At 43.5% G+C, this 16,230-nt stretch overlaps 1 protein-coding gene across 4 annotated transcripts in view; it reads left to right on the forward strand.

The window, feature by feature from the left end:
• The window catches only part of TOX2 (TOX high mobility group box family member 2), a 259,226-nt gene that overhangs the window by 87,684 nt on the left and 155,312 nt on the right, over positions 1-16,230 (forward strand). For all 4 annotated transcript variants that reach the window (XM_050917362.1, XM_050917365.1, XM_050917364.1 and 1 more), the window contains exon 2: positions 8,789-8,854. In XM_050917362.1, the coding sequence (XP_050773319.1) occupies positions 8,789-8,854 (66 nt within the window). The remainder of the gene's footprint in view (positions 1-8,788; positions 8,855-16,230) is intronic.

Here is a 16,230-nt window from a genome sequence, read left to right on the forward strand (position 1 = left end):
GAAGGTTCTTGTGATGTGGATACCTGGATGCTAGAAACCAACTGAGATAGCCAGTTCATTCCTCACGGGGCATGCAACAGCTACCCGATGATGATGACTTCTGGGCACTGCTATCCTGGGCTGTCCTGGTCATGATTCACTTGTTAAAGACTGTATCTGTAGTTAGTTATTTTTTAAATGTCACAGTGTGGTGAATTCCAAGCATTGAACCATCATAAGTCAGGCTCCATAAGACTGGCCTAAAAATCATAAGATTTAAAAAAAAAACCAGATGTATGCCTTTTGACTTTTTTGAGTCTTTAGGGTTCACATTTTCAAGTTTTTTCTCTGCAGACTTGAGAACTGGAAATTTCCTTTTTTTTTAAATTGAAAGCTGAGAGTCTCATATCACCCCATGACTCCAGAAGCTGAAGCTTTAAGAAAATCACCAAATATCATGTGATCTGTGAGAACTGGTAACTCCTCTCAGAAGCTTGGAAATAAATAATGTGTCTTACCAATTTTGTCCATTCTGAATGGCAAACATTTATACTTGTTTACCCAGAACGGAAGATTTCACAACTGCTTTGGTTTAGTTTCTGCATCATCATCTTCTTTTTTTATTATTTTTATTCATTTTCATCCTACTAACATGCACCCATAGTGACCTGTGAGCACATTTATAAGTCAAAACACCCATCATTCTGCAAAAACAACAACTAGACATAAGCCAGCCCAAAGTAGAACTAAAAAAAAACCCTTTAAAAATGCCAGTTCTGTGCCCAGTATAGAGTGCTCCCTCAGTTGTGGCTGCTGCTGTGCAAATTTTTTCCTTGGCAAGAGCTGAATTAAGAGAATGGACATTTTTGTACATTCTCCATGACAAACTGGACTAAAAAGAAAAATTGAAAGGCAAGCTACCTAGCATTTGGAGAACATTTCCTAATAGACTAGAACAGTTTTCATATAGGTTGAGTTATGGACCTAAAGTATTTGACAACATTTGTGATGCTTCCTCACTTACCCGGGCATACAGCCCTTATGCTAATAGCCCAGCTGATTTCAGTGGGGCTGCTCATTTGAGTAAGGCTTGCAGAATCAAGCCCACTGTCCCATTTTGATAGTGGTCCCAATTCTCCACTGCTTTACGTCTTGTCATCATTTGCACCCTTTGTGCTAATAAATCAGAATTCTCTACTCAGTCCCACTGGTGGTAGCATTTTACAGCCATGCTGCAAAGGTGGAAATGGCCACACATGTTGCAAAGCCATAGAAAATCAGGCCCCGTGAGCTCAATTCTGGAAGTCTTCAACAGGTCAGTAGGATTATAACCTTTTCTATGAGATGAGTGTGCCTCATACTTAATTAATATACATTGACTCCAAAAGCAAAACAGTAGGAGTAAGTGTGGCCAGCACGGCTGAAACATCTATTAGATGTTCTTTGTTTATGTGTTTTACACGTCAGAGTTCCAGAGTATTTTGGCTTTTTTTCTCCTGAAATTTTTGGGATGGATAAATCTAGCTGTGTACGTCTCGTGTTGATTTTGTAAGGCAAATCTCAGTTGGGCTTGTATAGAAATGGGTTCTCTTAAAAATAGGGGCCTTGGTTCTGATCTCACTTACACCAGAAACACTCCATTGACTTTAATGGAGTTACTACTAATTTGCACCAGTGTAAGTGAGATAAGAATCAGGTCCAGGGTACATAAAAAGAAACCCCTCTTTTCCAAGTTTTGATACACAGGGCTGCATTCACTGCCTGACATTATCATTCTCACCTTGGGTGTACAATGCTATCAAATCATTATGATCACAATTTGCATCTACTTTGCATTCACTTTACATGTGTGTAAATAACTAACGAAGGTGAGAATTAGCCCCACCCATTGATTTATTTAATATAGTTTTTACCAAATCGTGGCCATTATTAAATAATTACAAAAGAGCAGAAAAATGGTTAAGGCAATAGCACAAGACTACATTTCTTTCAAATTAAGGACTAGTAGAAAGTTTTATGCTCAGCTCTCAGCATGCCTAGATCATTCAGAAATGAGCCAGATCAATTTTTATCAGAGATGGAGTATGATGGATGTTTGCGCTCAGATCTGGAAATGGATTCGAATGTTGACATGCATGAGGAGTTACTCCAAAGTGAAATGGGAGGAAATAACGGCAACAAAAGGCAAATATTAAAATGTTTGTTTCTGCAGTAAATCAATGTGGAATGATGGGACTGCTTATTTTTAAATGCATTTTGTGGCAAAATGATAATGATGAGAGTGAGCAAGAGAGCACGTTATTCATCTGCTCTACCTGGCTAGTGCATAAGTGGCAAACATGTAATTGAAAAAATATCCTGACTTGAGAATTTCTAATAAATTTGTTTGCAACCTTATAGCCTGGAGGGGAAAAAAATCTAATCAGCAGTGGGGAAGTTCCGAAGTTTCCACTGCATTTTGAGTCTTGATTTTCAGCCTCACTGCTCAAGTTGGCAATCAGTGGCACAGTAATTTTCGGGACAGGATTCATTATAGTTATTATGAAGGAGTGGGGGATGGGACAAAATGGTATAAAGCAATAAAACAAATTTGTTCTGCCAAATAGAATGGTGTAGAGAGAGCTTTTCCTATTTTGAATTTGCTCCAGAGAAAGACTTGTATATAATATCAACTTTCAAATGAGGTCTATTTTCTATAGGTTTCCTATGAAGAGGGTGCTGCAAATAGCTCTTTTCCTAAGTTTGCAAAACATTTGGCATTAAAGGGGTGGAAGAGTGAGCGTGTATGTGAAAAGATACTGCAGATGGATCTGTACAGTTTATAGGACGGTAGGGATACTGTCACTTTGGAAAGAGGTTGTTTTTCTACTGCTGAGAATTTCTACAGTGAGAATAACTAACTGATTTGTTTCAGTGGTAGAAACAATTATTTCCCCAGCAGAAAATATTATGTATATACATGGAGCTTCTTGCCAAAGTGCTTTGTCGTATGATTCGCCTTCAGTATCCAAATACGCACACCAGCTTTCACATGTCTGGAGTGTTGTCAAAAATATTTGTGCTGTTGATTTACACCAGTGCAAGGCTTCAATCCTGCAATGAAATCAGCTGGAGAGGACCTTTTTGGCCCACCATTGTGTCGATGGGTTTCTGTGCAGATATAAGGGTCTGAGCTAGCTGATCCCATTGCTGGAATTGGTCCTTAATCAGCTCAGAACCAGGCCCTTGGTCTCTGAATTCTGCTAATGCCAAGCAGGTTGAACAAGAAGGCAGTATGTCTCTGTGGGGCTGAGACCCTGTGTCGTCATTAACACCTGCACAAAGTGGGTGTGAAACAGGTACTATTCTGATGTGGTAGCATTTTATACCCACTCTGCACTGGTGTAAACAAGAGCAGACTTCATCTTCTGCATTCTGAAGGCCCTGCTGTCAGAGTTCAGCTCCACCAGACCGAGATCCTGATCTCGGTTACATTAGTGTAAACCAGTGGAACTCCTCCAGATTTACACTGATGGGATGGAGGTTGGAGTCTGGGCCGTTGCGTTTTAATTAAGTTGCTTGCATCAGGGCTAAATTCAGGGTGTGGTCTTTGCACTTATACTCAGTCCACTCTACAGGCTGTTAGCAGCGTGGCTTTGCCAGTGTGCGTAGTGTGAAGAGGAAATGATGACCTGGTGGTGACAATATCTCCAGTAGGTAAAATCTAGAGAAATCCTTCCCCTTTCCACTATGCTTTATTTTCCCCATGTGATGGAGTTCACTCACCAGAGCACCCCCTGCTGGCTGTCTTGGGGATTAGGTCTCTCGGCTGGTGCACCCTCTCCAGATGGTGTGTCTCCCACCATCTTTTCCGCCTGCAGACCTACCTAAGTCCAGGAATCGCAACGTCATCTTCATGACTTGGAACCTATAGCCGTGTCACTATTCGGGAAAGAGGAGCATCTCCCAGTTCTATAGTCCAGACACTTCCCCAGTGGCGAGTGGGGGAAACCTGGGTCCCAGCCCAGATACCATGTGGATAGCAGCCTCTTGCTGCAACTCTCTAACTTCTCTGGCAGTGCTGCTTCAATTCCCTGGGCCACTTCCCTGTGGCTCCAGGACCTTCTTTACCCTCTTCTGAGAGCCTCCAGCCAGCATGTCCCAGCAGCCAGCGAGGAGCTCTTTTTTGCTCTCTCTGGTCCCTGCCAGCAACTGCTCTCTCCAAGGTACTACTTTCCTGCAGCCCACTAGAAACACAATCCTCTCTTCTTGAGCTCTCTACAGCAACAGACTCATTCTGGCCCTGCAGTTCCCTTTATGTGAGCCCACTGGGCCTGACTGGCTGTTCTGTGCAGCCTCCCTCCAATAAGTTGCTCACTGTGCAGCCTCTCTGAACTGCTTTTAACACCTTCCTTTCTGGTGTGGGGCGAACACCCCATCATACCTTATATGAACAAAGACCTATTTTTATTCACTTCAGCAAACTCTCTCCAGACCATGGTTATTCTGGGAATAGCAATGAAAGCAGCACCATGCTCTATGGCAGTGTTTCCTAGTCTGTTGAAAACTGTCTTCAGGAAAACTGATTGTACTCCTGCTACTGTCCCACCATGTGGTGTTAAAGGCCTATCAGAATGAGCAAGGCACTCAGCAAAGATTGTGTTGATCTTCCTTCTTCTTTCTTACATGATTTGAGGACTGAAATAATTAACAAGGCTAACATTTAAAGTGTCATCAATGGCATCCAAGTTAGCAACCATGGAGATACATGGTGCAGTTCACATCTCTAAGCTATTGTTTCAGGCTCTCTGCAAACTCAGACAGAATCTGCATATGTTCCCTTTAGGCCATATTTTCAAGGTTTTCTTAGCAACCATAATGGCTGGAGACTAAATTTGTATTTTAAATTAAAGTCAAGAATCTGGAGAACAATTAAAATGCCTGGCCATACCCTCCTACACACCATTTGTCCCCCTTTAGGTAGCATGTGCCCATGCTAGTTTAGAAAATTATTGCAGACCTGGTGCCCTGGAATTACTTGGATTTAGTGACTTCCAGGAGTTTATAAATTGCCCGGAAAGGGTGAAATTCACCCTTCGACAAAGGTCAGCACAAGACTATGCTCCACTTAAATCCACAAAATGAGGTTTAATCTCCAGTGTTGCCTATATCCTGGTCCTCTGCACAGGACCAGAGGCAGTCAGCAGCCTGTGACCCTGCTTCTGATCTTACACTGGTGTTAACCAGACAAAACACTGGTACAAATACGATGTAGATGAGAGCATACTGCAGCCAAGAGTGGAGCATACCCCAGTGATGAATACTTAGCAACTATCTCATGCTTTTTGTCTGCAGATCTTGCTTTATGAAAGGTGGAGAATTATCATCATCCCCATTTTATAAACAAGGAAACTGGGGTGTAGAGAGAGGAAGTGACTTACTCAGGGTTCTCCAGCTGGCCAGTGGCAGCGCTGGGAATAGAACCCAAGCCTGCTGACTCCCAGTTCAGTGCCCTTCCCAGTGAAGAAGCTACCTACCCTATACTGTTAGTTTCTCATAAATATTGATAATGGCTAGTCCTATAAGCTTCTCCCTCTCAAACAGCCCCACCACTCCTTTCCAGTGTCTGAACAGTCTCCACCAGGCTGTCTCGCATTCTGCGCCAGCCATCCTGCAGCCTCTGCATGCTCTGCCTTTAAAGGCGTAGTGAAGCAGGGAGACAGTCGAGTATTTGGGTGACATGACTGCTTGGGAAACTTAACACTTGGAGAAACATAATGGCTTTACATATGAACTGCGTTAAAAGCATCCAGCTATGGAGATGAATATTTTACAAATACTTTTAATTAGTATTTTTATATGTAATAATACACGGTCAGCTTCTGAGAGATCAGCCCAGAACTCCTAGGGAAGTTACCAGGAGCTGGAGCTGCTCATCATCTCTTATGACTGATCTCATGAAGTTTCCTCTCCACCATTAGCTGTAAGGGAAGCTGTCCCACATTTGAACAGGCTCACCTTTTAACCCTGATGAAGCTGCTGCAGTGCTACACCATCAGTGCTAGTTAATGGTTGTCATATCATCTTGTGTAATTTGGTGTCTTTTAATTTGATTGTTCTCTGATTCCCGAGGATAATCTGGCCATGAGAAGGTGTCTCTCCCCTGACACACAGCTGTGTGGCAATATAGCTGTGCTGCTCCCATGGGCTTTCTAAACTCCATGGACTCTTGCAACTCTGAGAAACTGAAGTATAATTAATAGTCTATAGTGAGACTGATAATCTTCATCTGGCTGTGTTTATATTCTTTCATTGTTATTATGTGAGCAATTCACTAGGCATTCACTAGCAATTTGGAGGGGGGAATAGCTCAATGGTTTGAGCATTGGCCTGCTAAACTCAGGGTTGTGTGTTCAATCCTTCAGGGGCCATTTAGGGACCTAGGGCAAAAATTTGTCTGGGGATTGGTCTTGCTTTGACCAGGGGGTTGAACTAGATGACCTCCTGAGTTCCCTTCCAACCCTGGTATTCTATGATTCATTTACCAGTCAGTTAATGCACAACTGGTATCTGTTTTATAGTCAGGAGCAGAAGCACAGAGTGTCCAAGCATCTCCATTTCATCCTCTGGCTTGTAAGGGCAACAGGACTCTCTCTCCCTCTTGCTAAGACTATTGTGTAATTTAGAACCAATACTACCGACTCTAACTCAGAAATGTTTTAAGGCGTATCCCATTGTATTGCCATAATTCATTTGTGAACTGAGCCTCAGGAATTGTCTCAGCAATGCCTTGAGCCAGAGACCGTTCTGGAGGGTTTTTTTGGTTCTGATTCCGAGAGAGCTGTTCTAGCTGATTAACAGCAAGAGTTTTGCAGCTCCAAGGTTCTGGAGTCTAGTAACTGGATTAGTTGTCTGATGCTGAATGCAAGGGGAGCATGTAAGTTCCGATTGAGCTGATCATACAAGCCTCGCCAGGTCATTCTCAATCTGCTTCTGGAATGGACTCATCTTTGACCAGCCACAGGGAAGAGACCTGCTGCAGTCAGAGGCCGGAGTGAAAAGGGAATGGCTTCTTGCTGAGTTTCCAGCTGGTATAGAGAAAGAAAGTTCCCTGCAGGCATGGGGTCTGATTTCCCACAGTCTTACTCTGGTGCAGAACTGGAGTAATGCAAAGGGAACTCAGACCCGCACAGAGCTTTGTAAACTGAAAAGAAGAAATGATTTTTCTGTGTCCTCAGGACATTTTCATTCCAAAGCAATTAAGGCTTCTTCTAGCCAAATACAGGCCTATAGTGCACCTCTCCTCCATATTTTGTAAAGACTCTGGTCAATGTGACATGGCCTTATGACTATGACAAGGGTCTAGAACAGTGCTTCAGAATGCAGGATGCTTAGCTCATTAGCTCTTGCTTGTTAGTTTGAATTGACAGACCCACTGTGATGTGCAGGGTGTGTTGTGTCTTCCAACAGAAGGGGAAAAGGGAATGCTGCTCTCCAGTAAACTTTTAGAGATTGACTGTTTAATCAAAATCCCTGTAAACTGCCATGCTTGCCACCGTCTCCTCATTGCAGGTTACAATTTGCCGATGAATAGATACCTTCTCCCATGAGTCTCATTTATAACCTGCCTCTTTTCCCAAACAGCTTCCTACTCAGTGCTCGCGATATCCTGGTTTGCAACCAAGGAGGCAAGTGTGGTATCAGGAGTAATGATGTAATTGACTGAGTCAAGCAGATCAAAAAGTGCCAGTCTCACACATGGATAAAGCACATGTAACAGTAGCTGGCCCTGGCCACTTTAACAGCCTGCTACTTACACATAGCTGGAGCAATGTACTTTTAGCTCAAGTGGCAGAGAGGCTTGTAATTTTGGTGCTGCAAATCCTGATTTTGATGGGGTCTCTGTGGGTGGCCTCATAAACCTAGGATCAGTTATTCCAGGAGCATGTAGGAATCATGCCTAGCTAAAGATAATCTTGCACATTCAGTGCCTGATCTTTGTATCATATATTGTTGCAGTTTTGCTGGCACAGGACTATGAAGAAGGCTGAATGGAAAAAGTATAGCTGTTACTTATACATCTTGGTCATTACAGTGGCGGGAAAAGAAATAAGGAATAAAAGATTTGAAAGTTTAGTGTGATTTTTAGTAAGTTCTTAGGCTGATTAACCTTTGCCCCAACTATTGTCTATGGTTTTGATTTGTATGGTTATGATTAAAATGGTTAATTCATGATTTTTCTAAATATTAAAACAGCAGTGCTTTGGCATTCTAATCAATGTTCATGTCTCCCTTTATTATAATGTATATATGATCCAGAGCTGTGTTGCAGCACCACGCTAAGAGCATAGCTAGCTTTTCATCATGCTGCAAGTACAATTTTTATCTCCCTGCTTTCCCTCTGACAAAACCAAACTGTTCTGCCTAGCATTTTCCCGAAGGGCCTTCCATGGAGGGGCTTTGTTTGTGAGAGGGCTGGGGGTAACTGAGCAAGGTGTCTGAGAGATGAGAGGATTTGGAAAGTCAGTTATTCTCAGTAGGCTTTAGTGCCTTTTAGTGTTTTAGGTCTGTTTGGATGGTTCCTCTTTGAGTGTGTACTGTGGGTCTGTTTCAGACTCTCACGTGGCTGAGGTTATAACCTGGGCCCAAAAACCCTAGGCAAGAAGTTGAGTAAACAGTTATTTAAAACAACTAACTAGTTTGTTCCTCAGATCTTGACTCTCCATGTTGAGGGGGTGGAAAATGCATGGGATCCAAAAAGCCCATCGAGGAAAGAGGGAGGTAACATGTTCTGCATTTCACTAACTGTCACTTCCTTTTGTCTTTCCAGTTTGACGGGGAGAACATGTATATGGGAATGAATGACAATAATCAGGAGTTCCTATCAGCGAATCAGGTAAGGGTCACTTTGCTTACGTGGGCTGGGAAGACGCAGAGGGTAGCATTTTCAGAGTGGCTGAGCGATGCAGGAGCTGAAGTCCTGTTGACTTTATGGACTTGTTCTCCAAGTCATTTGACTGCTTTGGAAAGTTCAACCCAGAGAGACAAATTCTGCTTTCATTTCCATCCATGCCACGCTGCCAGTGCCAATGAGCTGTCAAGAGTGTAACAAAAAAGCTAGTGCACTAAAAACAGCAATGTGGCCATATTGGCCAGGCCAGCTGCCCGGATACATACCTAGGATATCAGACAGGATTGTCCTTCGGCAGCTGGCCTGAGCCACTGCCTGTGCTACCATGGCCACATGGCTATTTTTAGCACGCTAGCTCAGTGAGAGCTAACGCATGTACATCTACTCGACCTGGGAGTCAGACCTTAATGATATGGTGTCATGGGAAAACGCGGCAGTGCCTCCCAGTTGGAGAGGTGCCTGATATTATATTGGCGTCCTGCTACCAGTTGAACAAAAATACAAGTCTGTCATGAGAATTTCTGAAATGTAAGGTAAGGGCTTTAAAATGGGTTCCAGGTTAAAGTGTATCTATTTGTAGGCTTAGCTCCCATAGCAGTGTCCATTGTAAACTATGCCAGGTAAAGTTGTGTTAAGTTATTGCATCACAGATTTCATAATAAGTCCGTGTGAGGATTTCTATCCAGGCACAAAATATTACCAGCTTCCTAGTTCCCTGGAAGCTGATTATCTGCTGTCTGGGACAAAGTTACAGTATATTCCTGTTGTTCAGGCTTCTCACGTACCTCGTCAAGGCTATCAGTTTTGAGGCTAGTGAATCATGTGTTCACATCTAGATCAGATATCGAAAACGATGTAAAACAAATGTTAAACTGAAGACAAGAAGAAAAATTGTTTGCCTTCTTGAGAAGTAGCTTACATGAGCTTCTCAGATCCATGCAGAGGGAGACAGACACTCTGCTATGGGCTTTCAAAGATGGCATGGAGTGGTTGTGTTGCACCAGCTCCAAAGGAGAGGGGCTGCTCTTGCTCAAGACATTTCTGAGGGTGGAAAAGGCTTGTATGTTGCAATCATCAGGTGTTAAAATGATTCCGTGGAAACAAATACATAGCAAGAGCAGTGTCTTGTGTTTTGAGAACAAGGTCACAATAAAATAAATATGCCAGATAGACTGCGAGTTTTGGCCACTTGTTAGGTTTATGGTTCACTCTGTCTGCTAAACCCTGAGTGTGCAGTCTGACCTCCCCAAAGACAGTCCCCCACCTCAGATTTCCAAGCACCTACTTCCTCAGCACCTGGGCAAGAAAAGGGGGAAGCTGAGCTTGAGTTAACCCTTCTCTCATTGGGAACTGGATAGTGCTGCTGACGAGCTCGAATTTTCCTGTGTTGTCTGATCTCAAAGAGCTTGATCCCACGAGGCTCTGAGCAGTCTGGCCCCAATGCAGCAAAGCATTTAAGGTGTGTTTAATTTTAAGCATGCACATAGTCCTACTGACCTCAGAGCCAGAGCACACAGAGCCTTGCAGGCTGGGAGCCCAGTGTCAGCTCTGAGAGTACCGTGCAGCTTGTGCATGGCAGGACAGGAAGGAGATACCCCTTTGGATAATCAGTGCTTGTTCTCATTTAACTTGTCCAGGAATTGTAAAAGGGCCCCAGCAAAGCGCTGTGCACCCACCATGCTTGAACAGTGGGGCTGAAACAGCAAGGGAATTGTCTGTTGCTTATCAGGATCAAAAGAACAAGTGATTCTCAAATGTCTGAACTGAAGCTACTGGGATTGCAGGTGTTTAGCATCTTTCAGGATGGAGACCAAAGTCTATTAACGGAGTATGAATCATAAGAAGGGCTGGGAGTCCTTGTGTTAGAAAAAACTCAAGGAGCAATAACTTTACATGCTCATTAAGAAAGGTCAGAAGTTCCCAGTCCAATGCGCAGCATGACTCACCTGGCCACTTTGAATATGAAATCAGTAATATAGTGTGGGAGAGTGGACTGTACTGGGACTTGAACTGCAGCCAAAAAGAACCATTTGTATTTCCTATTGTAAAGTGATAACATTTATCTCTCAGACCTTGTGATATCTTGCTTCCTTATTATGTGGGTAACTTGAGGGAAACCAGAATAAGAAGCTCTGTTAAGAGAGGATGAGTAAATTCCTCCTCCTAGGCAGAGGAGATGACTTTCTAATCAGGAAAGACACATTGTCATGCACTTGGGAATAAGTGTGCAGATTTAAAATAGGAGAAGGTTAGAAAAAAAAATTACCCTTAAATCTAATAAATAGTTAATTCAAATGGAAATTCAAGCCATGTTTTAAAACACAAAATAAATTTAAAAAAATTAAGAAGGGAGGAATTAACTGTGGCTGGGCATAAGGTCGCCTAAGGGTAACACCACTCAGCCTACTGGCTGGCTACACGAGAGGCAGTTTGTGAAGAATGGGGTATCTTCCCAAGCCCTTTCAATGCTGAGGAGGAGCACATGCTAGATATGAGGGAGGACATCGGTGGAGCCAGCGTGGTGGGGTTTGGTTTGGAGAGACCAGCATGAAGGGACATGCTGCCATCCAGGAAGGGAGGTCAGTGGCAGCACAGTTAAGGAGGCAGAGGAGTACTGAACAGTTCCTGTGTGCAGTGCTGTATGTGTCTGTTAGCGTTCTGTATGGCATTGTCAATCCAGTCTGGGGCCTCGTAGCCTGACTTGCATGATAGCTCAGCTGCCTTTTCCACCTTTTCTTTCCTGCTGAGGAGAATATTTTTCTCTCTGGGGCCCTCCAGCTTGTTAGCTGAGCTGCAGGAAAGCTCAGGGGTAGTGGTGTCCTTTGCTCCTGTCTTTGCTAACAGGACCCCTGTCAGCTGCCCTCCCTGGCACACCTGCTGGGACAGCTTTGTTGTTCTTATTTGCTTTCCATTTATTGCCGCTTCTCTTTGCTCTTTTTTATTGTAGCCCTATAAATTGACGTTTTCCCAGTCAATCTGCATGGGAAAGAGGAGAGCATATATAGTGTCTTCCCTGATTTAATCTGCAGAATGATTTTGGGCTCCCAGTCTAATGCCTCTAGAGAGAAGCATATTCCCCCTGCCTGCAAAGCCCACCCTTGCCCTATGGCACCATGCTTGTTCCTCCTGGGCTGCTCGGTTCCCTTGCTCTGTGGCATAAGGACTAGAGAGGGCTGGGAAGGACATAGGTGGGGTAACAGAGGAGGGCAAGAATGGGAAGAGGCAACAGGAGAAAGGAGTGGGAGAGACAAGAGGGGAAAGGAGGAAGCCAAGAGGCAAATGGGGCCAGTGGTAAAACCAAGAGAGGCGTCATTGGAGGTGGGGAGGTACCTTTCAGACAGACAGCAAGATGTGAAGACTCCACAAGCAGTTTGTGAAGTGGACATGCACTGGTAGCAGGTTTCAGAGTGGTAGCCGTGTTAGTCTGTATCAGCCAAACCAATGAGGAGTCCTTGTGGCACCTTAGAGACTAACAAATTTATTTGGGATAAGCTTTCATGGGCTAAAAGCCACTTCATCAGATGCATGAAGTGGAAAATAGAGGAGCAGGTATAAATACATGAAAGGATGGGAGTTGTCCTACCAAGTGTGAGGTCAGTCTAACGAGACAATTCACTTAACAGCAGGATACCAAGGGAGGAAAGATAACTTTTGAAGTGGTATTGAGAGGATCCATTTCAGACAGTTGACAAGTGTGTGAGTAACAGTATGGTGAAATTAGTATTGGGGAAAATAGGTTTAGGTTTTGTAATGACCCAGCCACTCTCAGTCTTTATTCAGGCCTAATCTGATGATTTCTGGTTTGCAAATTAATTCCAGTTTTGAAGTTTCACTTTGGAGTCTGTTTTTGAAGTTGTTTTTGTTGAAGAACTGCCACTTTTAGGTCTGTTATTGAGTGACCAGAGAGACTGAAGTGTTCTCCTACTGGTTTTTGAGTGTTATGATTCCTGATGTCAGATTTGTGTCCATTTATTCTTTTGCATAGAGACTGTCCAGATTGGCCAACGTATCCTGCTGTTAAGTGAATTGTCTCGTTAGACTGACCTCACACTTCTTGGTGGTGGTGGTGAGGGGGGACGGATAGCTCAGTGGTTTGAGCCCTGGCCTGCTAAACCCAGGGTTGTGAGTTCAATCCTTGAGGGGCCATTTAGGGATCTGGGGCAAAAATCTGTCTGGGAATTAGTCCTGTTTTGAGCAGGGGGCTGGACTAGATGACCTCCTGAGGTCCCTTCCAACCCTGACATTCTAAGATTCCCAAGAGAAGTCAAGGCTTTGGGAGGAGAGTGGGGTCATTTGCTATATGGGAAGTGGGAGGAAGGCTGTTTGGAGCTGGGTGGGGGGAGGCAATGTGAGAAAAGTTGGGAGGAGGCAAAAGGTTTGTCTTGATTGACCTTTAAAGTTCATTTGTAGATGAAGCTCGGTAACTTCATCTGGTGACATGCCTTAAAATCCTAGTCTAGACAGGGCCCTACTTGCCTTACAACATTTCAATTTGGCTGCTTAACACATATCAAAGGTATGGGGTGTCTCCTCTACACCAGACTTCTGGGGCATGTTAGCTGACACCTTCTAGCACCATGCTTTTGGACTGACTGACAGGGAAGAGTAGTGGACCTGGAAGAAGGAAGAAGTGAAGAGCACAAGACAAAGTATCAGGTTACTGGTACGGACATTATTCTACCTATGCTGGTGTTAAGCCTCCAAGCATGCCCAGTGGTGTGGGTCATGCAGTCAAAGAACCAAGTCTCTCCTCACTGCCCTGTTCCTGAGCCCATTACTAAACTTTGCCGAGCGGCGGCGGGGGGAAGAGAGCAGGGATAGAAGCAGGACGGAAGGAGTGAGAGAAGTTTGACCCAGGCCCTGAAAGCATCCCAGTGTTACCATGAGGTTTCATAGCACATTCCAGGGTTGCCAAAAGGAGCTTTACCTGTTGTGTAATGGCAGCAGTCATTCAGTATTCCCAGCTTCCACCCTCATTAGTCGTTAGCCCTGCCATTGTTTATTTTCTCATGATTGCTTGTTTACCTTAGAGCGTTTTATTACCCTGACCATGACTTCATTACTAAGAACACAAGGGTTGTGTTACAGGGAGCACTCCAGACGTCATTTAGTGTTTGCCAAGCACATTACGTTCAGGAGCACAGCTCCAGAATCTCATTTGAGAGGCAGGTAAGTCAGCGCCACAGGTACAGCTTTACAGCATGCACTGGAACACCATTCAGAACCCACGTTCCTTGGGGATAAATAGAAACCATCGTTACTAATTGTAGCATCCATTACATTATAACCAATGGATCTGGCTTTTTCTTCATTTCCTGTCCTGAATTTTTACATAGCGCCACTGTGTACTGTTAGGTACGGCTTCCATATGAGGAGAGACTAAAAAGATCAGGGCTGTTCAGCTTAGAAAAGAGACAACTACTGCGGGATACGATAGATGTCTATAAAATCATGACTGGTGTGGAGAAAGTGAATAAGGAAGTGTTATTTACCCCTTCCCAAAACACAAGAACTAGGGATCACCCAATGAAGTTACTAGGCAGCAGGTTTAATATAAATTATATCTTTTCACATATACAACTAACCTGTGGAACTCATTGCTATGGGAATTTGTGATGGCCAAAAGTATAACTGGGTTCAAAAAAGACCTGGGTTAAGTTAATGAAGGATATGTCCACCAGTGGCTATTAGCCAAGATGCTCAGGAATGCGACGCCAAACCTTTGACTACTGGATGCCAGGAGTGGAAGGTGGGTAGATCATTCCATAATTGCCCTGTTCTGTACACTCCCCCTGAAGTTCTGGTATGAGCCACTGTCTGAGACATTCTGCTGGGCAAGATGGACCACAATCTGACCCACATGGAAGCTCTTATGTTCTTACAGTAGATGCTGCGTTCCACCCCAGAGGTGACTGCACGTCAGTGATGGTCAGAATATATTGTTCGGGTCAAATTCATCAGTGACATCTGAGAAATTCTAAGTTAAAGTTAATGGATTATCTGTTTTATATAAGAGCTAATTTTGGGCAGGAAGGCTTTGCTTTAAAATATGGGCTAGACTTTTGAAGTGTTACACCAGTTTCATGCTGGGGTCACTTTGTGAAACCTGTTGAAATCAATGGAGTTACTCCAGTCCAAGATTAGGCTAGTGTGATGCAGTGGAGAATCTGGCCCTATACATCTATAGTAGTTAAGACCTAACTCTCTTTTTTGCTTACATGCTGCAGCTTATTTTTAAAATGCAATGTTGTGCTTTCCTGCACTTTTGTTCCAAAATACCAACTGGGGATTAGATTTACGATTTGATCATTTTTCTATTGAGCGTAATGGCTTTTAGCCTTTTGGATTTAAATGGCCTCCATGTGTAGTATTTATAACTGCAATTTGATGATGATAAAACTTTGCTCTCTTTTAGCACTTTCTATCCAGGAATTTCAAAGTGCATTGCCAACAATTAATTAAGCCTCTCACCTCTTCCTTTCCCATCGGGTAGATACAGTTGGGGGTATTGAGACAAATGGGGACACTGACAAAGAGAGATTAAGGAGCCTGATCCTGTGATAAGCAGCGCCTGTAAGGGGTTGCACATCTTCAGCTCCCGTGACTCAGCACCTTGCAGAATTGTGTCCTGAGTACTTTTCTGAGGTCTCATAGCAGTAAAGTGAGGCTCAGAACCCAATTCCCTATTTTAACTGTGTGTACACTTCTTTCCTTGTAAGCAGTAGCATGTTCCAGAGCTGCTATTTTATATACACAACAGCATTGTACATCTTAAAGCTAACCAATCCACTATTTCCCTGAATCTTATATTTGAAAGATTTGCTCCCAGGCTATTCATTATATGTCATATTTTCATGCCAGAAAGAGGCTGTCTCAGTGGAGAACTAAACCCATGAACATGCAGGCCTATAGCCTAATGGAAATGCTGACAGACCCTTAGCTACAGTGGCAGAAACTGCTCCATGAGAATAATTCCTGTCGTTCAATCAAACAAGAGGGACATATGACCCCAGAAATGAGTCAAATGTGAAATGCAATTCAACCCCCAACAGGGGCCAGGGTATTAATGCCACTTGACATCTGATCAAACGACGATGGACATTTGACCCCTGAGATGAGTGAAGTATCTGTTGTGTCTGATAAAGTTGGCAGGGTATCATTCTTCACCCTTGTCCGTTTCCTTTTTTTGAAAGGAAGAGGAGTAGCTAAATAATGTAAAATCCTGAGGAATGTACAGGTTACCAACCATCCAGTGTACTGTGCAAAATAAGACAGAAGTGGGACTATGCTTAAAAAATGAATGGAGAGACTAGCCTAGCAATGTGAATGCTTGTGAAGGCAAAGGTTAAGAAATTTGGAAT

This window comes from Gopherus flavomarginatus, chromosome 11 (genome assembly GCF_025201925.1).
Source record: "Gopherus flavomarginatus isolate rGopFla2 chromosome 11, rGopFla2.mat.asm, whole genome shotgun sequence".
NCBI classification, from domain to species: domain Eukaryota; kingdom Metazoa; phylum Chordata; order Testudines; family Testudinidae; genus Gopherus; species Gopherus flavomarginatus.